The 25,551-nt window shown below is 43.3% G+C and overlaps 1 protein-coding gene across 1 annotated transcript in view; it reads right to left on the bottom strand.

The window, feature by feature from the left end:
• LOC133462825 (potassium voltage-gated channel subfamily H member 5-like) overlaps positions 1 to 25,551 on the bottom strand; it is a 300,804-nt gene that overhangs the window by 129,520 nt on the left and 145,733 nt on the right. The window contains exons 13-14 of the mRNA XM_061744276.1: positions 17,872 to 18,029; positions 12,018 to 12,289 (exon numbers count right to left, since the gene is read on the bottom strand). Of these exons, the coding sequence (XP_061600260.1) occupies positions 12,018 to 12,289; positions 17,872 to 18,029 (430 nt within the window). The remainder of the gene's footprint in view (positions 1 to 12,017; positions 12,290 to 17,871; positions 18,030 to 25,551) is intronic.

Raw genomic sequence — 25,551 nt, 5'->3', positions numbered from 1 at the left:
TTACCAACCGGTTTCTTTTCTTGAATGATTCTGTTGAACCACAATCAAAAAACAATGTCTGATTTTCATTAGTGATGCTCAATCACCTGCTATTTAGTACTACTTTTATCAGGTTCAAGTAATTTCAGTGACCATGGTGGCTCTTTTGTCTTCATGGAAGGGCACCAAATGTGTCTACATGTGTACAGGACTGTCTCAGAAAATTAAAATATTGTGATGAAGTTCTTTATTTTCTGTAATGCAATTAAAAAAACTAAAATGTCATACATTCTGGATTAATTGCAAAACAACTGAAATATTGCAAGCCTTTTATTATTTTAATATTGCTGATTATGGCTTATAGTTTAAGATTAAGATTCCCAGAATATTCTAATTTTTGAGATAGGATATTTGAGTTTTCTTAAGCCTCAAGACTCGCCTCGGTTTGGTTCTTTTCCACTAGGGGTCTGACGTGCCGAGTAGATACTTTTCTGTAACTATTCTGCAGAGGTTCTAAGCGGCTGAGTCGGCTGTATCTGACATCATCACATTACAGACCACTGATTGGTCGGGAGGTTGGAGTCAGATGTCTGAGTCAGGATGTGACATCAGCAAAAGAGTGAATCTGACGGATTCTTGTTCATTTTAATCTCCCGCTCCATCGTTCCCTCACTCGTGAACAAGACCCAGAGATATTTAAACTCCTTGACGCAGGACCTCTACACCATGCCTCCCTATTATGGTGGAGAACCATGGCCTCGGTTTTGGAGGTGCTGATTCTCATCCCTGCCGCTTCGCAATCGGCTTCAAACCGCTCCAGCACATGGTTCTGGCCCGATGAAGCCAACAAGACAAAATCATCTGTAAAAAGAAAAGATGAAATCCTGTGGTCCCAGACTGGATCCCCTCCGGCCCTTGGCTACACCTAGAAATCCTGTCCATAAAGATTATGAACAGGACCGGTGACAAGGGCAGCCCTGCCGGAGTCCAACATGCACTGGGAACAAGTCTGACTTACTGCCGGCAATGCGAACCAGACTCCTGCTCCGATCATACAGAGACCGGACAGCCCTTAGTAGAGGGCCCCGGACTCCATACTCACTGACCCCCCACAGAATGGCACGAGGGACACGGTCAAATGTCTTCTCCAGATCCACAAAACACATGTAGACTGGTTGGGCAAATTCCCATGAACCCTCGAGCACCCTGCGGAGGGTGTAGAGCTGGTCCAGTGTTCCACGACCGGGACGAAAACCGCATTGTTCCTCCTGAATCCGAGGTTCAACTATCAGCCGTATTCTCTTAGACTCTTAGGGCCCGATTTACTAAGATCCTAAATAAAGAGTACTAAATTGCGTGTGCACTGAAAAAGTTTGCGCGTGCTGTTGTTGTGTGTTTTGCGGGTGATCAACTAAGATTGCGTGCGCAATTGATAACAGGTGCAAACCTCAGTATTTAAATGAGGTGTTGCGCGTCTTACGGTTTGCGAGCGCAAAATGAAATTTGACGAGTTGGAGTTAGAGATATTAGTGGAAGAGGCAAATTGTTGTGCCGTATTCAGCACCCCTGCCGTGAAAAGCACCCCCTCGTATATTCAATGATAAGTAGACCAAGAAAAAAAACAACACACTGAGACTTCAATATATTTATATATACACACTCACACAAACACATACTTAGGAGTTTATATTATATATATTTACAAATATTATGGAAGACAACACAGTAAGCAGGCTATTAATTAATGACATCAATAACCATTTACCCGATTTTTGTTACTGTGATTGTGGGAAAGTATGACTATTGTGGAATCCATGAGCGCATTTAAACATGAATCATTAACACAAAACTGGACGCTAAACAGAATGTGACACGGAATGAGAATATAATTTTTGTCAGACGAGGGGGTGCTTTTCACGGCAGGGGTGCTGAATACGGCACAACACCGGGGTATGACAACTGCAGAACAAGTATAGGCGCACAATGAGAAACACTTTTTTCTCCATGAAAACACGTGATTTATTTATTATCACAAATAAAAAAATGAATGTGCCTCCTGTGGCAACCTTTTGCTGAATAATACTCGATTTAACATTCAAATAAAATATTTCTCCTTTTGCATGTGGAGAATCCTCACCACAAGTTGAGCCATCCCCACCCCAGTCCTCAAATCAGGCGCCAACAAGCATCCCTGCGTAATGCTGGGCAGATTAGCACCTTCCTTTCCAACGTATTAAATACAGACGCAATCACAATCCACGCAAAAACTTTCAGGCTTGGTAAATCTCATTGCGTGTGGTAAAAGGAGATATTTGCATTTTCCCCTCCCAGTATTTAGCGATTTCTGGCGGGTACGCCCCATATTAATTATTCATCAGGGCAAAAGTACTAAATGAACAGCGTGTGCTATTTTGTTCATTTGAGAGGCGCAGTCCTCTTTGCACGCTGTTAGTAGATCAGCTTGCACATTGGTTTGCGCGTGATGTCAAGTTTGCACACGTTTTTACGCACGCAAACCTTTAGTAAATCAGGCCCTTAGACTTTCCCGGGGAGGCTGAGAAGTGTGATCCCCCTATATTTGGAACACACTCTCCGGTCCCCCTTTTTAAACAGAGGGACCACCACCCACTGTCCCCTTCTTCCATGCAACATTGCAGAGGCGTGTCAACCAAGACAGCCCTACGACATCCAGAGACTTGAGGTACTCAGGGCAGATCTCATCCACCCCTGGTGCCACTGAGGAGCTTACAAACTACTGTACCTCAGTGACTTTGGCTTGGGTGATGGAAGAGTACATTCCAGAGTCTGCAGTCTCCTCTCCTCAATGGAGGGCATGTCAGTGGGTCTCATGGTCCTTCCTGCAGGTGGTGAGCCTACTGTGAGGTGAACCCACATTGCCGTTTGAGGCTGAGCCCGGCCAGGTCCCATGGGCAAAGACCCGGAAAGGTCTCAGAATCATGCAATCAATGGTTAATATTTTGGAGAAATGTCCCACAATTCGTTGGGGCCTGATCATTTTGATTTTAAATATACTGTACACAACATCTACTGTTTCCCAGACAAGAATACAGATTCACCCTGGAACTGAATCGTGTAAAACAGTAGAATAAAAAATCAAGTGGCTATCAAAGGTCTTCAGACCTTCCTTCTTGCAGATTTATCGCAGAGCATATTAATTACAGTAGCAAGAATCTGTCTTATAAATTTAATTTAATCTCCTTGACATGTTAACATTACCAGACTCACAGCAACCAAAGTTAGCACGTTGGTCCCTACAAGAGGACCAATGAGTTCCTTTAGGCCAAAGCTGAATGACATTTCCCCTCAAGCCAAGACATCTGTGTCTTGCTCAGCCTCCTGTCGCTGAAAGGCAGCATTTGTCATGTGTAATAAAGATGAAATAAATAGAAGAGGGGGGCAAAAATACAATTTCTCAATGATAATTCAAGTTAGTGATTACCTGACATACACAAATTCTTCTGGACACTGTTCTTGATCACATATACATATACAGCATAGACTGCATATACAGTACCTGCTGTTTCAAGGGAATCTGATTCACACTTTCAATGATGATTTAACACTAAAGCAAAGTATTTCTGGATGAGAACATAAAATATCTGAACCCCGACTCTAAAAAAAGGACTTGAATCAACGGACAGCCTGTATGTGTTTCTGCCTAAAAGTTAAGAGGATTCCCAGGGTCTACATGTTGTCAGATTCAGACAAATACTTTCAAGAGACACAAAATGTTGTGCTCTATTGATCAATCAGTTGTAAGACTTGCAAAAACAACCGGTGCTTGTGTTCATGGGGTAGGCCAATCATTTCACAGATGATAGTTTTTTCTTTTGCAATGGCAGGTCTTTATGTATTGACTTGGTTTCCTCTTCAATTGATCAGGGATTTCATCAGAAACTGTAACTTACCAGCATAGATAAAATGTATGAATAATTGAATTAGCAAACTTGATAAATTAGGTAAACGAACTCTGACCTTATCTAAAACAGCAAACTAATCACTCACCATGCGCTCATGTTGTCACTGTGGAAAGACCATCATTCAATGAAAGTCAAAGTCAGTAGAGCAAAATCAAAAAAATGTTCTTTATTTAGTTCATCCTTCATCTTTCTGACCTATATACTTACAATCTAACTGACATTCTGTATCATTTTAACGGTAGCTGATATAGCCTGCTGTGCCTTACCCTTCAGGACAGAATGCTACTAAGCTCATTTCAATCAAACTCCAGATTTTTTTGTCATTTTTAAACCTGCAGTGATCAGGGCAACAGCAGATTTCAGAAAACGATGCACACTTGTACTTGAGGGCTTGTCAGTGTACTGTTATGTGCAACATGTGACATGTTGGCATAGTTAGATTTAAGAAATATGCAAAAAACGTAAAACCTAAGTTACCAAGTTTTAAAAAAAGAAAAGAAAAGGGAAAAAAAAGAAAAAAGTATGCTTTTAGGAATGACTATCCTGAAATCTGCAGCAGTTAATGGATTGACTTTCAAGCCAAAAACGTTAAACTGTGTGCTATGCTTACTGAGAATAAACAACAGACAAATGCATTTATTAGACACTGGCAACCAAAACATATTTTATGAGTTATCAACCAAGCCACTATATTCCCACCTTATAAACCCTGTGTTGCTGTAAATTATCTTATTCACTCACAGATTTTCAATGATGTACAACTGGTCATTTAGATCATAATGCTCTATGATTCTCATAAGAAAAACCCTCTGTCTGACTCTGTATCACTATCGAGTAGCTGAGACTGAAAAACTCCCCACATATCCTGCATAAGGGTCTGCTATGCCAAGATGCCAACAGAGAGGAACCAACAGGGAAGAGCGTTTCATGTCTCTTTTGTTTACTACCAAGCCAAGGTTGTCTTTTGTCCAGTGGCTAGGGAAAAAAAATGTATGGAAAATAGCCCAGTGAGGCTCTGGCTTGGCCCAGATATCAAACTCCAGGGCAGAACAGATCAGTTTGAGGCAAAAACATAAAGGACTTTTGTTCTAAAACTCAACCATTTTAAAATGCCTGCTCTCACTAAATGAACCGATATCAAAGAGGATTCACAGTTCCTCTAAAATGTCCAATCCTGAACCGTCTCAGCAGCAGGATCCTTTGAAATGCTGGCAGACCAAACGTTGGAGTGAAGTTTTGTCAAACATGCCGAGCATTATGTCTTGCCAAACATTCAAGAATAAGAAAACAGAAAGACAATTAAAAATAACCACCGGCCTTTTAATTTCTGTGTTTGGACTTAGTTAGTTCTTTGTATTTTTTCCCTTCATTTGGACAAGTGGCCAAACGTGAAACCCTGAGCGAAACAGGGCTTCAGCGGGAACACGACTTAGAAAGTGCTCAGCTTCCTACAGCGACCAACGTCCAAGAATTATGACTTCACTTCGGGGGATGTGCCCAGCCGTCATGCTAAAGACGGGATTCCTACAGAGCCCTCTAACCAGGTCATCAAAGCTTTAGTAAGCAACTGGAGTCAGCAGTGATACCAACCTCACACAAATTGTCATTTTCAGTTAAACGGCTGCATGAATTACTGAGGGTCAGGACATTATTTAGGTAACAGTCATCCCACAACAACCACAGTGATGTTATTTCTTACCATTAAGTTAAGCCTGACAAGGCCTTCAAGTTATTCCGAATATACTGATATATGACAATGTTTTTTTAAATTATATTTTCCTTTCATTTCTTTTGAAAACACGTGCATTTACTGTACATAACTAGAGTGGGAACCTTAAAGAACTGGAAATCAGAAACTAATGACTTATTAAAAAAAGATATTTGAAATCAATCCTATATAGCATTGTTAGGGAACCCTGGTCCTCGAGAGCCGCAATCCTGCACGACTTAGATCAGGGGTGGGGAACCCTGGCCCTGCACGACTTAGATCAGGGGTGGGGAACCCTGGCCCTGCATGACTTAGATCAGGGGTGGGGAACCCTGGCCCTGCATGACTTAGATCAGGGGTGGGGAACCCTGTCCCTGCACGACTTAGATCAGGGGTGGGGAACCCTGGCCCTGCATGACTTAGATCAGCGGTGGGGAACCCTGGCCCTGCATGACTTAGATCAGGGGTGGGGAACCCTGTCCCTGCATGACTTAGATCAGGGGTGGGGAACCCTGGCCCTGCACGACTTAGATCAGGGGTGGGGAACCCTGGCCCTGCATGACTTAGATCAGGGGTGGGGAACCCTGGCCCTGCACAACTTAGATCAGGGGTGGGGAACCCTGGCCCTGCATGACTTAGATCAGCGGTGGGGAACCCTGGCCCTGCATGACTTAGATCAGGGGTGGGGAACCCTGGCCCTGCACGACTTAGATCAGGGGTGGGGAACCCTGGCCCTGCATGACTTAGATCAGGGGTGGGGAACCCTGGCCCTGCATGACTTAGATCAGGGGTGGGGAACCCTGGCCCTGCATGACTTAGATCAGGGGTGGGGAACCCTGTCCCTGCACGACTTAGATCAGGGGTGGGGAACCCTGGCCCTGCATGACTTAGATCAGCAGTGGGGAACCCTGGCCCTGCATGACTTAGATCAGGGGTGGGGAACCCTGTCCCTGCATGACTTAGATCAGGGGTGGGGAACCCTGGCCCTGCATGACTTAGATCAGCGGTGGGGAACGCTGGCCCTGCATGACTTAGATCAGGGGTGGGGAACCCTGGCCCTGCATGACTTAGATCAGGGGTGGGGAACCCTGGCCCTGCATGACTTAGATCAGCGGTGGGGAACCCTGGCCCTGCATGACTTAGATCAGGGGTGGGGAACCCTGGCCCTGCATGACTTAGATCAGGGGTGGGGAACCCTGGCCCTGCATGACTTAGATCAGCGGTGGGGAACCCTGGCCCTGCATGATTTAGATGTCTCCCTGCATCAACACGTGATTTTAAATAATGGTCATCATCAGCTTGTCATCAAGTCTGTTGATGACACAGTTACTTGTGTCAGGGTGTTTTTGAAGCAGGGAAACATCTAAAAACAGAGAGAAAAAAGAGCTGATATTGCCAAAATGGAAAGAATTAGCTTATTCATAAAGGTAAGTCAGGATGGGCACAAAATATGATGCAAAAACAAACTAAACGGAAAGACTGCAAAATGGAAACACACAAGTAGACTATTGTCAGGACAGAAAACCAAGCAAAATTAAAGCTGCAAGCAGCGATGAACGGGCCCTCGCACCCTTGTGCACGTTCAGGCTGCAGTGGAAGCTTGTATGACTTGCATGTAGATTCTTCAGACCTGGGGCCTCATCTATAAAGCTTGCTTGCGCAGAAAAAGCGCCTGAAAGTTGCGGAAGCCACCTTCTACGCAAATCCTCGGATCTAAAAAGAAAAAACTAACCGAAAAATCTGCTTATCTTTACGGCAACCCTCACCCTCCCGTAAGAATTTACTTAAGACACGGGGACCTGGCGAGGCAAGGTTTGAGGTGGTGAAATGAAGCCAGATTCATGTCATACTCTTAATAATGTCATCACACATCACAACATATGTCAGGCTTAAAATAATAAAATAATAAAATAAAATAATATAGCGCTGATCGTGTTCCTCTGTGTGTGAAGCTCAGTCAGTCAGGACTCTGGTGCTGCTGGAGCTGCAGCTGCGGTGACACGCGGGGAACCTCCTTCACCGCTTTAGGACAGAACAAATGAGGGGCTGCGTTTAGGGAACCCCACGGAGCCCCTCATTTCTTCCCTAAAGGGACTCAGATTTTTTTTCATATATATGAGTTTTACGCGCGCGTGAAACCTTTATGTGCAGGTGTATGGTGCCTAAATTAGGGTCCCGCGTTAAAACGACGTAGAGCCTACGGCGTAGGGTACGCGGCGACGCGCACCTACGCCGTAGGCTCTGCGTTAAAGGAACGCAGAACCATAAATCAGCCCTGAGCAGCTCTGGGGGGAGGGAGGAGGAGGGGGAGCGGGGCTGCGGGGCCGTTTTTTTTAATTTGCAATTTAAGGCTGAGCCTACCGTTAGTTTTTAAACTTTAAAAAGTAAGGGGAAAAAAAACATGATTTTGAAAAGACGGGGGGACGTGTGTCCCCCTGTTGCGCCGGGGAACTCACGGCGTTTAGCGCAGCAACGGCGTGCTGCCACTCACTCGCTTTATTTTATTGTATACTATTTATATACTTATTCTAACTTTTACTGTGACCACCAAATAATGTGGTTTTCCTGTCCTCCACATCATCTACAACATCTAGGTCTCCGTGAAAGTCAGTGTCACGGTGGCTGCTACTTCTCATTCATTATGACGCCAAACCATGGATCTGCGCCAAACAGGCTGCAGAAAGCCACTGCGCATGCTCAGCAGGCTCATCCATATGCATTTCTGGGCGTGTAAAGGGGCGGGATATGAAGCGGATTCAGCTACGCAACCTTCCAGCTGGACTGCGTGGAAGTCTGCGTGCACATGGTTTTATTGATCCGGATTTTTTTTTGCGCCCGGCATTTTCGGCTTTTGAGCGTACGTGCACTTTTAGTATGACTCCTACGCAGTCCATTTTAAATGAGGCCCCTGGACATTTAGTGAATGAAACCACCCACGACTCTCTATATCAAACCATTCAAAAGTTATCGCAGAAAATAGGAACTACCACATATGGACCAATCAGATGAAGGGAGGGCGCGCTTTTTGGCGTTTATCGTCGCCACGGTACCGCTTTTGACTGAGAAAAGTAATGCGCGTCGTCGCAGGATGGAGACGCACATTTTGATGTTCAACACACCTGGGTGCAAGTTCCGATCCGGGCGAAGAAGCGGCCGAAGGAATGGCATAAATTGGGCCAAAATTACACGATTAATTCAAAATGGCCGACTTCCCGTTCGGTTTCGGCCATGGCGCCAAGAGACTTTTCTTTAAGTTGCGACATGATACAGGTGTGTACCGATTTCCGATGTCCGTACGTCAAACCGTATTGTGGGGCTTGAGGCACAACGTTTTCTAGGGGGCGCTGTTGAGCCATTAGGCCACGCCCATTAATGTAAACCATTAAATATCAAATGTTTCACCAGGCCAGGCTTGCGTGCAAAATTTGGTGACTTTTGGAGCCCGTTTAGGAGGGCAAAGAGGCCCTCATTTCGTCGGAAAAATAAAAAGAAGGAAAGAAGGAAAATTCCTACAGATAAAATAGAGCCTTCGCACTGTAAGTGCGATTACCCCAAGGTGATGCCCTCATTGGTCATTGGTGTGTGACCAGATGTGTATTTTCTATGAGTGCTGACAGGAGTCAACAAGAGAGACCACGTCTCTCCAGTGTTAGCCTCAGTCCATTGGCTCCCCGTAAAACTTTGAATCCAATTCAAAATTCCGTTACTTGCATTTAAAGCCCAAAACGGCCTAGCTCCAATATATTTGAAAGACATAATGGTAGCTTATGTTCCTAACAGAGCTCTCCGTTCTCAGAGTGAAGGTTTACTCGTAGTTCATAGAGTATCCAAATGTAGATTTGGAGGGCGGGCGTTCTGCTATCAGGCACCATTACTACTTCCAATCTACTTCCAATTCAAGGCACCCAGACCTTTACAGAGACCTTTATTCATTCATACACAATCTCACCGGTGGTGGTAGCTACGTTTGTAGCCACAGCTGCTACGTTTGTAGCCAAAGTTGCCCTGGGGCAGACTGACGGAAGCGTGGCTGCCATATTCCGCCAAACGGCCCCTCCGACCAACACCAAACATTCATACACATTCACACGGGGCAAGGTGGGTAAGGTGTCTTGCTCAAGGACACTATGACAGCAACTGGGACGGAGCGGGATTCGAGCCGCCAACCTTCCGATCATTGGACGACCCGCTCTACTACCTGAGCTACTGCCGCCCCTTCTTTAAAACCAAACTTAAAATGTTTCTATTTAGTAAACCTCTAGTTAGTGTTAGTAAACCTCTAGTTTGTGTTAGTAAAACTCTAGTTAGTGTTAGTAAACCTCTAGTTAGTGTTAGTAAACCTCTAGTTAGTGTTAGTAAACCTCTAGTTGGTGTTTAGTAAACCTCTAGTTTGTGTTTAGTAAACCTCTAGTTAGTGTAAACTCTAGTGTGTTAGAGTCAGTAGTCATAGCTGCAGCTACAAGACAAGACTATAATAGTCTCAACCATACCTTTGTTGTAGTTATGCTGCTATAGAGCTACGCTGCAGGGGGCAACAACATGATCCACTTAGCAGTGCCCATCACCCCTCCTTTCCTTTCTCAGTTATTAATTAGAAGTATTTTATAACCATCATTGTTCTCCATTGTTCTTGTAGTTTGTTGTGCTGCTCTGCCCCCTCCTTTTCTTCTATGTGTATGTTTGCAGGCCAGAGCTTCAGGAGCTGCATGCTGGCCTGCAGTCCAATCCTCTGATCATCCCACTGCTGCTTCCACATGTCTGTATGGATGTCTGGTAGATGCCTGCTGACATCCTGACCTGCATTTTGTGCATTCCCCCAGGCCATGTCTCCCATTCTACTTTTCCACAAGTAAGCCTGCAGCTTGAGAGCCAAAGGTTATTGTGGCATGACAGAACATTTCTTTAAGATAAGATCAAACTAGGCCCTTGTGTAAAAAGAAGAATTTGGACATCTCTGATTAACAACTTTAACCAGTGCCGTTTCTGTACTTTGATGTGATCTGAATCGTCAAGCTTATCACTAAAATACATTTGTTTTAAATAGTCAATTAGCTGAGCACTCTCCCAGAACTAGTCCCATACCATCCCAATGGCAGACATCCAATAAAGAATCTCATATATGAGGAGGTGAAAAGCACCACACCCGGACATGATACAAACCTACTGGCTGAAAAAAACTACCCGCACTCCATGAACACCAAGCAGCACAAACGAACCAGCTGCAAATAGACAGGACCAAGCCAGTACAGTTAATCCAGTGCCAAACCATTTTCATCCTAATGGATCTAGAAGGGGACAGTCCCCCCCAACAACAACAATGTCCTTACTACACCTAGCTACTACTGTCTAACTATTGCCTAATAATCTGCCTCTGCACAACACAGGAGCTGGCGTCAGGCATCACAGCAGCTGAGATAAGTAGACACGTGGTTGCAAACATGAGATCAACCCAATACCATCCATCCTCCTGCAACCAATCAAACCAGAGAATTCTGGAACTTTCACACACCTCAAGAAAGAAGGAAGAAAGGGAGAAAATAAGGAAGAGAGGATGGGAGAAAAGTAAGGGAGAACAGAAGGAAAAGAGGAAGGAAGGAAGGAAGGAAGGAAGGAAGGAAGGAAGGAAGGAAGGAAGGAAGGAAGGAAGGAAGGAAGGAAGGAAGGAAGGAAGGAAGGAAGGAAGGAAGGAAGGAAGGAAGGAAGGAAGGAAGGAAGGAAGGAAAGAAAGAAAGAAAGAAAGAAAGAAAGAAAGAAAGAAAGAAAGAAAGAAAGAAAGAAAGAAAGAAAGAAAAGAAAGAAAGAAAGGAAGGAAGGAAGGAAGGAAGGAAGGAAGGAAGGAAGGAAGGAAGGAAGGAAGGAAGGAAGGAAGGAAGGAAAGGGAGAAGGGAGGGAGAAAACAAGGAAAGAAGGAATGAAGGGAGAAAAGAGGAAGGGAAGAAGGAAGGAGAGAGCAGGAGAGAAAGGAGAGCAGGAGGAAAGAAGGATGGAAGGGAAAAAGGAAGGAAGGAAGGAAGGAAGGAAGGAAGGAAGGAAGGAAGGAAGGAAGGAAGGAAGGAAGGAAGGAAGGAAGGAAGGAAGGAAGGAAGGAAGGAAGGAAGGAAGGAAGGAAGGAAGGAAGGAAGGAAGGAAGGAAGGAAGGAAGGAAGGAGAGAGCAGGAGGAAATAAGGACAGGAGAATTAGGTCATTTTGACCCAAAGACAGTACAAGGGTTAAATACCAGGTAAGATCATAATAAACTTCTAGGAGACAAATCTTCTTATGTGTGAGATTGATTGAGGCGATACCAGGATGCTCTTTTACTCCAAAACGACGACAACCTCTTCAGCTCTAGACAGAAAGCAATCACCACAGGATACAAGCAAATAGTAGTAGTGTATTTGATACTTACATCCAACCATCATCATGGCCACAGAGAAGATCTTCTCTCCATCAGTGGTGGGGGCGATGTTGCCAAAACCGATGGTGGTCAAGCTCGTCATGGTGAAATACAAAGACGTGATGTAAAGAGAGTCCTTGCCAGGGCCGCCTTCCCATTGGCCCGTTCCGCTGGCGTTGTATCGGTACGGTGAGCCAATGCTAAGAGCCAACTGGTAAAGCCAGCTGTCCATCTTGATGGTGTTGGTGACCTCATCGATGACCTCATAGTCTCCAATGCTGTACCTGGAGGGGAGAACATTGAAGCAATAGTATATACTTTTTTAAATACTTTATTTTTCTATAATGTGCCACACCATAGTGACGTTCAGTATAACAATAACTAAAAAAACAACTAAAATACAGATTAGGAATGGGCGATATTTTACCGTTCACAATTTACCGTCAAAAAAATTCCCCACTGTAAGAATTTGTCATCTCACGGTAAAAATGATAAATTTCCATTGATGACGTTTTTGTGTAAAGCCGGATTTACAACGTACGTGTGCGTGAAGGAAGGAAGGAAGGAAGGAAGGAAGGAAGGAAGGAAGGAAGGAAGGAAGGAAGGAAGGAAGGAAGGAAGGAAGGAAGGAAATGAGCCAGAAAAGAAAGAAAGAAAGAAAGAAAGAAAGAAAGAAAGAAAGAAAGAAAGAAAGAAAGAAAGAAAGAAAGAAAGAAAGAAAGAAAGAAAGAAAGAAAGAAAGAAAGAAAGAAAGAAAGAAAGAAAGAAAGAAAGAAAAAAGGATAGTCATTCCAGTTTTCCGTACAGGTGTAACTCATTTAATTGGTTTTCATCAATTCAATTTAATTGGTGTGTAGTTTAGTAGCATTCAGTATTCTTTTAGAGCAGTGATTTGGCTCCAAAGACTGAATGTGGTGATAGATTTATAGTTACAAAGGTGGAGTTGAATTGGTATTTTTTTATCATCATTTTTATCGTTATTGGGATAAATGCCAGAAATTATTGTGATAAATGTTTTAGTCCATACCGCCCAACCCTAATACATACAGACATAAGACAGACACCAACCAGGACGTATCTAAACAACAACAACAAACAAAACCAAAACAAAAAGAGGCCTAACATTCCTTTAAATACCTTCTAACCCCCTGTTACCTCACTCCCCTAAACATCCCTTACACTTCACTATCGTTTATGTATACACTAAAATTCATATTTTCACAAATCCTCATTTCCATTCTTATTTCATAAACACAATACAATTAGAGGGAGAGAGACGCACCATGAGAGCAAGTAAACAAACAAGTACATGACAATACCTCCAAATATAATAACTAAGAAAAAAAATTAAAAAAAAAACGATAAACAAACAGAAAACGTTAAGTCCCCGTTCAGTTGTTGGCTCCTCCATATATCTATCCGTCAAATAATCCATTGACCGCCTCAGCATTGAGAGTACTAAGCTTTTAGGTGCATTTAGATCTCTTCATGTCTTATACCAGGGGTCGGCAACCTGCAGCTCTAGAGCTCTAGTGGCTCCTGGAGCTTTTTAAAAATGTTTGACCTTTTTTTTTCTTTTTTTTCTCTTTTTTTCTTCCTTTTTTCTTTCCTTTTTAATCTCGACATTTCAACTTTTTTCTCGACATATCGACTTTTTTGTCAAAATTGTACTTCAACATTAATCTCCACATTTCAACATTTTTTTCTCTAAATTTTGACTTTTTTCTCAACATTTCGACTTCTTTCTTAACATTTCAACTTTTTTCTTGAGATTGTACTTCAACACTAATCTCGACATTTCAACGTTTTTCTTGACATTTCGACTTTTTTCTCAACATTTCAACCTTTTTCCACGACATTTCGCCTTTCGCCATTTGCCTTCATTCTAACTTTTCATTTTTTGCGGCTCCAGACATATTTGTTTTTTGTGTTTTTGGTCCAATATGGATCTTTCAACATTTTGGGTTGCCGACCCCTGGTTTATACTATCTTAGCATTTCACCCCCATTTTTTATATAGCTCTCCCATTTAGCCCACATGTGTCTCATTCCAATTTAATTTCTGAAGCCAGTTTTTTGCTATGAGTTTAAGAGCTGTTATTCTTAAAATTCTTATAAGGTACTTATCCTCAGTTTTAACTATCTCTTTTGGCATTTTCCCTAACAAAGCAAACTCATAATCGATATTTAAGTCCAATTTCAAAATACAACAGATTTCTTTACCAATACTTGACCAATACGTTTTCAGAATAGGACAGGATCAGAAGATGTGACTGTAATCAGCAGGTTTTCACCACAATCCCGCCAACATGTTGATGTTGCTGATTGCTGGAATTTAGCTTGTTGGACAAAAAATATCTCATCTGAATCTTCCATGCATATTCTCACCAAAACAGAGATGTAGTTGTTTTATTTGAGGATAAGCTTATATCTTCCCAATCAGGTTTAGATATAATAAGATCAAGTTCTTCTTGCCATCTTATTTTTTGTCTCAGTTCTTCTGGTTCGTCATCACTTTATAAGATATTATAAAGTACAGAGATATAATGTTTAACATTCACACACTTATAATTCTTGACTAAAAATCGAATCAAAGGATGAAAGTCTCTAATTGTTTTCTTCTGTATATCACTGTTTTACAGATAACTTCTAACTTGTAAATAACCGAAGAAATGAGAGGATGGCAGACCATGTTCTTGTTGTAATAATGTAAATTCCACAATACCTTTTTTATCTATTAACTGTCCAAATATACTCAATCCTTTTTTGCTCCAAATTTTAAATATACCCACTTCCTTGTTCGGTCTAAAGTCAGGATCTTTACTTATTTCTCTCAATACTAACAGTTCATTTTGGATCTTTATATCTCCCCTTACTTTAGCAATAGTATATTTACCAGGAATGAAAACAGAAGTAGAGGTTAATTCACATATCTGGGTAGTTCTAATAATGCTTCAAAGGAACCTAGGCTACATCTACTTCACTACCCCTGAGATGTATTAAGGAAAACACTTCTTTTCATTCAAGTCTCCCTGTTTGATAATATTCAAACACATTCCACATGGAATTGTACTTTCCCTATCAAAATGTAAGTTACACTGGTGGACCGCTGTTGTGGTGCTTCACCTTTAGCTTGTGTTAACTTGAATGAACTACTTGGAGCGCTCATGTCCATCTATTTCTTTTCTATCTATGTACTTTATGTATATGCAAGTCTTTGTCTAATGTCTGTCCTTCTGGTAACAACCCACACAACGGCAAGGACATTCTCTGCCATACACCACAACACCACCAGTCACGGGACTGTACACGCTACGCCCAACGCTGTCTTGTCTCTTTCTGTGGTCTTATCCTTTGTGTTTTAACATTGGTGATTTTTGTTCTTTACAGAATCAGGGTTTGATCTGTTCATGAGAGGTGTGTTGGATCAGACATTCAAAGAGGGCTGGTGGAGAACACATCACTGTCACTTTCACTGAAACACAAACAAGCATCATCTACTGCAAAATAAAAGAAATGCATATATGCATACTCTAGCTGGTGTTGGTAAATCTCTTTTTTTCTCTTTTGTACATGGTGCAGCATCCTCTGCCGGTGGCGAAGAGCATCTCAGAATGTAAAACACCGGAACCTGCAGCGTGGGAGTGAGAGGGGCAGGGTAACGGCCCGGTCAGGCGGGGGAGAGATTTGTCCGTCAAGACTCCTCTCCCTGGCCCTGCCCCTTCTCAACCTTTCCTCGACCATGCACCTAACCTGGGGCTTGCTGATTAGGCCGGAGCTTCGGGAGCTGCATGCTGGCCTGCGGTCCCCACCCCCGGTCATCCTGTTGCTGCTTCCACCTGCCTGCGGTCCCCACCCCCGGTCATCCCGTTGCTGCTTCCACCTGCCTGCACTCCCCACCTCCGGTCATCCCGTTGCTGCTTCCACCTGCCTGCTGTGCTACTGACATCCCCGACCCCCAGTCTGGCCTTCGGCAGGAGGGTCCCCCCTTATGATCCAGGTCCTGGTCCAGGTTTCTTCCCTCCTAAAGGAGAGTTTTTCTTGCCACTGTTTGGCTTAAGGCTTTTTTCCCATTAGGGGAGTTTTGACCTGCCATTGTTAATGTAATAATTGCTCGGGGGTTCATGTTCTGGGTCTCTGGAAAGCGTCTGGAGACAACTTTTGTTGTATTAGACGCTATATAAATAAAATTGAATTGAATTGAATTAACTTGAATTAACTACTTGCAGCGCTCATGTCCATCTATTTCTATCTATATACTTCATGTATATGAAAGCCTTTGTCTAATGTCTGTCCTTCTGGTAACAACCCACACAACGGCAAGGACATTCTCTTTTTGAATACATTTTAACAATTTTATTTCTGTTCAAAGTTTCATTAAGTTCTTGCTGACATTGATGATCAGAGGGTTGGTGGACTGTGTACAGTCTTCTCTGTCACGTCTATTTAGGAACTGGGTTCTGCGGTGAGAATGATGTCACACTTTCACTATACTTGAGCTTGATGAATCCTGACATTGTGATCTCGGAATATCCACATGACATCAGGCAAAGGAAGAAAAAACATATCTATTGATAGAAAAGCCTGTTTTTGTTGTTTTTTCTGGGGGTCGGGGTGTACGTTTAATTAATCAACTAATCAATGTTTTTCGCCATAATGTTGCTGAACATCATCCTGATCAACTGATGAAGTCCAGATGGGGACACTGACCTTGCAGACTTGGCTCGCAGGCACTAAGCATGATGGGTAATGTCTTCACCCACCACTCTGGAACGGGTTGATCTGGTCTCCTCACACCACATTACTTCTTTGTATTGTTTCATAGCCTGATCTTCATCTAGTCTTCATCTTATCTAGCTAAATGAATCCATTTTCTTTTGTTCTTTTGTTCTCAGGCACTGATAAATTATATTCGAAAGGCGACACAGCCATTGAGTCACATTGTTGCATAAGACTTGTTCCACTTCACTTCTTATGTGTCTGGAAAAGCTCTCACTTTAATAATTAATAACTGAAGTGTTTGGATGTTAGGTCTCTATAGATAGAATGAATTAGACATCTAAGTTTAAGTGACACGATCCTTCCATCACAATTATTTAAAACCAGTGTGAATAGTTGTTGAATAGTTCTTAACCCAATTTTAGTTGTTTTGTCTGCAAAACCATCATTTAACCCTTTTGAAAGTTAGTGAACTCTTTCCATGACCATCAGCCCTCCTAATATGTTTGCTCGTCATATGTTTTGTTTTGTTTGTGTTAGTTTTTATTTCATTGTATTTTTTTCTTTTGCATCTAAATGCCAAAACAAATGTTTACAAAACAGTACAACTGAAATAACTGAGCACACGTGAGTGAACTGAAAAACACCCGGTGAAAACACTCTGTTATCTGGATTTGCAATATAATATGAAGATAAGAGTTTTTCCTTTTAATTTCAGCCCTGTGGTATAAGAAATTATGAAATCATGTGTTGAGGTTTATATTCACTTGTTATAAACCTGAAGTACCGATATTCTGTATTTGATGTTTATTTTTCATCATCAGAAGTACTATATTATCAGTAAATTATTGTTGTAAAAATGACCTTAGATTCTCTCTTGCTGACTAAATATGAATGTAAAACATCAAAAAACATTGTTTTGTTTGAATGTTGATGAGTATTTGGAATTATTTGAGAATGGATTCTGCGTTTTTGAGCGTCAACAACAATCAATCCGCTTAATTTCGATGGAGCCGAGATAAATATGTGTGTTTAAATATGTGTACAGCAGACACTAAGCAAAGCCTGTAGTCAGCAGAACATCAAGAGTTTCTTTCTAACGTGAAATGCTGACAGGGAGGACAGGACCAGTGTTTCAGAAAGCATACCAGATGCAGGCCAGCCAGTGGGCCACCAGTCCGAAGACGCAGACCAGCAGGACCAGAACGGCGGCACCGTACTCCAGGTAATGGTCCAGTTTCCTGGCCACCCGGCCCAAACGCAGCAGGCGAACTACTTTCAGGGAGCTGAACAGACTGCTGATGCCCTGAGAAGGAGGAGAATGAAGGTGAAGGTGGGGGGGTGGACGTGAGAGGGTGAGAAGACAGACAACGGTTATGATAACGGCTTAGCTCCGCATTATTTGCAAGACCTGATAGTGCCTTATGTTCCTGGCAGAGCTCTCTGTTCTCGGAGTGCAGTTTTACTCGTAGTTCCTAGAGTATCCAAATGTAGATTTGGAGGGCGGGCGTTCTGATATCAGGAACCGTTACTATGGAACCAACTTCCAATCTGCGTTAAGGAGGCTGACACCACCTCCACCTTTAAAAATCTGTTTAGTAAAGCCTATAGTTAGTGTTTAGTAAACCTCTAGCTGGTGTTGGTAAATCTCTAGGTAGTATTTAGTAAACCTCTAGTTAGTGTAAACTCTAGTGTGTTAGAGTCAGTAGTGATAGTTGCAGCTATAGAACAAGACTATAATAGTTAGTCTCAAACATAGCTTGGTGGTAGATATGCTGCTATAGGCCTCTGCTGCAGGGGGGCACCGACATGATGCACTGGGCGGTGCCTCTCACCCTTCTTCTCCTCTCCTCTTCCCTTCCTCTCTCCTCTCCTTCCTCCATTTTTATTTATTATAAGTATTTCATAGCTATCGTTTTTGTCCATCGCTCCTGTAGTTTCTTGTGCTGGCCCCCCTTTTTCTCTTTTTTGTGCATGTTTGCAGGCCGGAGCTTCAGGTGCTGCGTGCCTGCCTGCGGCCCCCACCCCCGGTCATCCCGTTGCTGCTTCCACCTGCCTGCTGTGTGCTGCTAACGCTCCCGACCCCCCAGTCTGGCCCTCGGCAGGAGGGTCCCCCCTTATGAGCCTGGTCCTGCTCAAGGTTTCTTCCCTCCTAAAGGGGAGTTTTTCTTCCCACTGTTTGGCTTAAGGCTTTTCTCCCACCAGGGGAGTTTTTTACCTGCCATTGTTTATGTAATAATTGCTCGGGGGTTTATGTTCATGTTCTGGGTCTCTGGAAAGCGTCTAGAGACAACATCTGTTGTATTAGACGCTATACAAATCAAATTGAATTGAATTGATTTGAATAGAATGATTCCTGCTGCACAATCGTCTCCTGGACGTGCATTCAGCTCACACAGCGGCTGAGATTGCTAGCATGGTTGTGGACAGCAGAGGTTTTAGTTGTCTTTCTTTCCTGGGCTCATGTCACTTTGTTGTCTAACTAATGAAACAACTGAATGTTTAAAACGCGCAGACGTGTGCCTTTGCAAACACAGCTTCAATTGCTGCTGCATGCAACAGTAATTACAATTTTTGAACAGGAAGACATCGTTTGAAGTGACACGAAGAGAAACGAAGAGAAATGGCAGCAGAGGAAACCACGAAAGAACATGCTCAAGCCTGCTTTAATCTACTAGACCGGGGGTCAGCAACCCGCTGCTCTTTAGCGCCGCCCTAGTGGCTCCCTGGAGCTTTTTCAAAAATGTTTGAAAATGGAAATAGATGGGGAGGGAAATATATTTTTTCTTTTAATATGGTTTCTGTAGGATGACAAACATAACACAAACATTCTTAATGTTTTCCAATGCTGTAAAAATGTGTAGAATAAATATTACATTTCAATATTTCTGTTTACGAAGATTTACGTCAGAGCCTGCGACACACACCAGCGCCCTGCCAGGGGCCAGGCAGGAGCTGTTGGAAACAAACCGGCCAAAGGGATTGTTTCCAAAGGGAAAAAGAGAAAAATAACTGAGGAGAAAAGAGGATTCAACGTTTCTTGGACCGAATCATTTGCATTCATTGCTTAAATGTTAATAATATAACTAATATAAATACATACAGCATGTTTTGCCTTCATTCTAAAGCTGATACAAGACTTTTCATTTTTTGCAGCTCCAGACATATTTGTTTTTTGTTTTTTTGGTCCAATATGGACCAAAAACAACATTTTCTTTCAACATTTTGGGTTGCCGACCCCTGCACTAGACGATAAATACATCTACCCAAGTTGCTCACGCTCACCTCTGGAAGCTGCACAAACACTCCAAATTCATCAAAGGTCAGATCAACACATTTATGGTCGTACAAAGAAACAGCTCAAGTTTTCACACCAGATTCATGTTTTTAAATCAGGGCTAATTTAGATACAGTTATGTGAAAAAATATGTAAACAGTTGTTCAAACATTTACCATTTAAACATCATTTAAAAAAAGCAAATGATGATGATGATCCATTGATAAATACACTGCTTTCATTTCCTTTTGTAGGAAAGAAATTATAAAAAAAGAAGTAAGGAATAAACCAACCAAAAGGTGTAGCTGAAGCCTAAGATTATTGTGCCTTCCCTTTTTAACTTTGTTTACTTCATAGTACTACTACTGTACTTATACAACAAGGACAAACAATCTACAACAACAACAAACAGCAAAGTAAACACACATGCAAAACAAGAAGGAAGACAAATATAAATATGACAGAAAAATCAAGTAAAAAACAAACAGAAGACGGATCTCAGAAAAACAACTAACAGAGAAAGTAAATACCGTATTTTCGCGACCATATGGCGCACTGTGTGGAAAGGCGCACCCTCAGTTTTGTGTGTCATTTTTGGTTTTAAAACACACATACGGCGCACCGACCCAAAAGGCGCCGTCTACGGAGACGGAGCTGCACAGACACGCGTTGCAAAACACACACGCGCTAAAAATACAGCAGAAGCAAAACTTAGTTTGATATTTTACTTCACTTTTCACATCAATCAAACCCTTCAAAGGTTCATATTCTGTTTCTGCATTAAAGAATTTAAAAAAACCACCGGGTTGCTGCACAAACCTGTCTCAGCCACTGATCATCTCCTCATCCATCCAGCCCTTTTCATTTCACTCTGGCTGGAAAAGTCTCTTTAGGGAACGCTTTTCTTTTAAAAATCCCGACCGCGGCGGTCCCGGGTCCCGCTCCCCGTCTGCTCCCTCGCGCTGGACCGGGTCCCGGGTCCCGGTCCGCCCCCCCCCCGCGCTGGTCCCGCGGCGGTCCCGGGTCCCGCGTCCCGGGACCCTCGCGCTGGACCCGCTCACACACACGCGCTGTCGGGGAGCCGGTACCGGGGTTTGTATCCGACAGGAGCTCCGTTAATTCAGCTGCGCCAGTCCGAATTTCCAGACCTGTCTCCTGTCCCCCTCTTTTCATTCACCCTTATAATGACTCCGGCTGGAAACCTCTTATGCAAAGTTTTTCTTTTAAAAATCACCATAAGTTTCTGTCCATCAGCTGCGCCAGTCCAGCACCACATAGCCTACATGAGAATCTGTGTGTCGCGCCGCGAATACACACACGCGCATGTCGGGATCCGGTACCGGGTTTGTAACCGACAGATTTGGCTGCAAATCTCGGAAAGTGAAGCTGATCTGACCTGAGACAGACCCCAGAAATCTCTGCTCTTAAAGCGGCCGGGAACCAGGTCATCGGACCCGCTTGGGGAACCAGGAAGTCGGGCTGCAGCAGCGACCATCACCGCGCTGCTGCAGCCGCTGCTTTAACCGGGGAATGTGGACGGTTCCGACCGGCCGGCGCTGCAGAACACTCACACACAAGTGTGCTTATTTAAATAGAGCGGAGCAAAACTTAGTTTGATTGTATTTTATTTCACTTTACACATCAAGCAAATCCTTAAAAGTCTTCATCATCTGTTTCGCATTAAACAGCTCAGTGGATGGTCTCATTCAGCTTCACCCGCCCCCTTCTCTTTTTACCTTCTCATGGTGGCCGACCTGACATTACCGTAATTCAGGTAATAGACACGGCGCACCGTTTCTTAAGGCGCCCGGCACATTTAAAAAAAAAAAAAAAAAAAAAAGTTGCGCCTTATGGTCGCGAAAATACGGTAATCAATGCTTAGAGGAAACAGAAACAATCTCTAGAAGAGTGAAAACTAAAGGAAACCAAAGACCAATCATTACATTATTTGGTATATAAATATTATTATTACAACAACAATGTATATGTATATATATATATATATATACATATATATATATATATATGTTCTGTATCTTTCGATTATATTGGATTTATACATCGTTTTAAATGTATTTATTGAACTATCTCTAGCCTGGAACAGACGCTGGATAAGGATGGAAGGAGATGCTTGTGCCTTATACATTAGGAGTGCAGCGTTTAATTCAACTATATCAATTAATTTTAAGGATTTGAGGTCAATAAACAGTGGGTTTGTAGGCGAATAATAATCAGACTTGCTAACAGTTCTGATGGCTTTCTTCTGAAGTAAATAGATTGGGTTTATTACCGTTTTATAGTTGTTCCCCCAGACTTCAACAAAATAATGAATGTGTGGGAGTACGAGGGAACAGTATAGCAGATAGAGTGACTTTGTGTTTAGAACTGTTTTCATTTTGTTCATTACAGCAATGGTTCTGGATAGTTTTAGCCTTAGGGTGTATATATGTGATTTCCAATTTAGTCTATTGTCAATTGTTATGCCCAAAAACTTATTTTCAAAAACTTGTTCTATTTCTACCTCATTTATCATGATTTTAGCCTCACTGTCAATCTTTCTATTACCAAAAATAATGAATTTTGTTTTATCTATGTTTAGTGAAAGTTTATTGACATCAAACCACTTTTTTAATATCGTTAGTTCTTTTTGCACATGTTCAATCAATAATTTGATCTCAGTACCAGAGGGTTATTTCATGAAACCAGGATAAGCGATTAAGCCGGGATATATCAGTTACCCTGGCTGAATTTTGAGTCGGTGGCATTAAAGCGCAGAGGTGCATCAGTTACCACGGAGACGTGTTCTGTGCAGCTCGCCCGGTTCAGGCTTAAATAAGGATTTCCTAATCCCAGCGCTCTCTCTCTGCTCAGTCAGCTGTCACTCAGTAATACGCCGGCCTTCATCCTCATTTATGTAAGAAGTTGAACAAGTTCAGTCAGTGAGAAGTGACTTGTGTGCTTTGACGTGTTCAGTGAGAGTTCCATGTCCTGCTTCATTTCTCCCCGTCCGGCTGAAACAACAGCGTTGAGCGGGAGAACCAGGACGCCCCGGTGATGTGGTGATGTGAGGCTTCGTGCATCACAAAGAGGGATTTACTTCCCCTCCTCCGCAGGTCCTGGCCTGCGTGTTGATGTCACTCAGTACACGTAATAACGACAATGAGAGGAGCGCTGAGCCGCAGGAAGGCTGCGATGGAAACGCTGACGGGAAAGGCCCGGAACATCCACAACAAGCCGTATTTTTCCGGTCAGTGCACGTGAATGGGACAAAGCAAATAAATAACACTGTTCCTCTCTCAGCCGTGTCGCTGTTGTTGCCTGGTGGCACACCAGAGCCGAGGTGCCTGAAGGACAAGGGTCCGTCCAGAGGACGGGGTTTCAGGGACTCTTCTCAGTAACGGATACTTGCAAATGTGTGTAAACACCTGTGAAAACCTGGAAACACTTTTCTCATCCACTTTTGGCGCTTTTCCACTAGTACCTACACAGCCCGACTCGACTTGCCTCGTCCTTGTTTCTTTTCAATACCCAGATCAGAAGTAGGAGGTTGGAGCGAAGCTGCTGTGACGTATTTGATTGTGTTTCTAAACGAAGAAGACAAAAACACTAAAGATGTAGAACCTGGAGGAGATGATAGATGTGCTGCTGGGTCTGTGGCTTGTGTTGGATATCAAGTTAAAAAATGAGAGTGGGAGAAGCTTCAAGCGGCGACGCTTTTTAATTTTGTTAGTTTGTCTCTGTGCTGGAGCCGTGAGCAGCTATGAAGAGACAGAGCTCCTGGTAGATCTGGTCGTTCCTTATCTCCGTCTAGATCCCTTTTTAATTCTCTCCTCAGCACCAGGTTTATGAACATCTGACCCTCAGAGTTGGATCATGAAACAGACTTTTGCTGCCATTGCTGGTTGAATAAAATGAACAAGAATCCGTCAGAGTCTCTTTCTCTGATTTCCTCCTCCTGACTCAGACGTCTGACTCCAACCCCCCGACCAATCGGTGGTCTGTAGTGTGATGATGTCAGATACAGCCGACTCAGCAGCTTAGAACCTCGGCAGAATAGATACAGAAAAGTATCTACTCGGCACGTTAGACCCTTGGTGGAGAAGCACCAAACCGGGGCGTGGCAAGTCGAGTCACGCTGAGTAGGAACTAGTGGAAAAGCGCCATTTGAAAGTCCACCCGTTTGTCAGTGCGTTCATTGCTCAGGTTCCCAGAGAGCTGCAGTCTCAGCTGCTCCTTCAACAGGGCGGCTCAGGCTCACACGGAGACTCAGCTTTTTCTGTCAGTAAGATAGGAACCCTCAGCATTTCCATCATACCGACTGTTTTGCATGTTTGCCTACAGTAACACACCAACCAGCTGCTCTTTCACCTCCGAAACTTATTTTCTCTGATCATCCCCTTTTTCTTCACCCTGGCAGCTCCATCTCCTGACTATTCAATAGTCCTTAAATAGTCTATTATGGACTATTACCCTGATGAAGGTCTTCTGACTGAAAGCTTGGTTAATTAAAGATACTTGCATTGATCCAAGTGTGCAGATCCTCTTTTTTACATAATCTACACATGGTTTTCTGGCACCTTGGCATATTTTGGTCGTGAGTGCGGTGACTGGCTCCCGGTCACAGTGAATGAAAGAGATAAGGACAACTATTGTGCAAAAAAACTAAACACAAAAAAAAGTCACACATACACGAAGAAAAGAGCGCTGAAAGTTCACGACTGCTTCAAACCAGAAACCGGAAATGCGTTGCTACCAAGCGAACCAATCACAGCCCTCTCCGTCTGCGTTTGGTCTGCGTCGCCTCCACGCGTAGTCATGGGCGCAATTTCCACTGGGGACAGGGGGGACATGTCCCCCCCACTTTTCAAAATCATGTTTTTGTCCCCCCCACTTTTTATAGTTTAAAAACTAACGGTAGGCTCAGCCTGTAATTGCGAATCATCAAGACACCCTTTGCGAAGGCTACTGACGGCACGGCAGCCCCGCTCCCGCTCCCGCTTCCCTCCCGTCTCCCCTCAGTGCTGCTCAAGGCTGATTTATGGTTCCGCGTTACACCAACGCAGAGCATACGGCGTAGGGTACGCGGCGACGCGCACCGCACAGTCGCCGCGTAACCAACGCCGTAACCCTACGGCGAAGGTTCTGCGTCGAATTAACGCAGAACCATAAATTAGCCTTCACAGACAGACAGGCAGGACGCGGCGCAGAAATGAAGAGGAGCCGGCAGCTCAGTTTAAAATCCATTTTTGCAGCGGGACAAAAAAGCAGCAGCACTGCTGTGTTGCAGGTAGGCTGTGCAGAGATCAGTAGCCAAATATTACTCAACTTATGTTATGTTGTAAATGGTTAGGTGATTTTGGTTTGTTTATAAGGAAAGGAAGGAATGAACATGATCTATTTTCATATTTCATATAGGAGAAATATGTGGAGACAGGCGCAAGTGAAGAAGTGCAGGCAGGAACCCAACCATGTTAGCCCAAAAGTGATTGTAGAACAGCATCTCAGCAACAAAACCTTAAGATCAAGAGAAGTGGTACTGTGAGTTTCCTTG

Source organism: Cololabis saira, chromosome 16, assembly GCF_033807715.1.
Source record: "Cololabis saira isolate AMF1-May2022 chromosome 16, fColSai1.1, whole genome shotgun sequence".
NCBI classification, from domain to species: Eukaryota; Metazoa; Chordata; class Actinopteri; order Beloniformes; family Belonidae; genus Cololabis; species Cololabis saira.
This window is presented reverse-complemented; position numbering and strand designations above follow the sequence as displayed.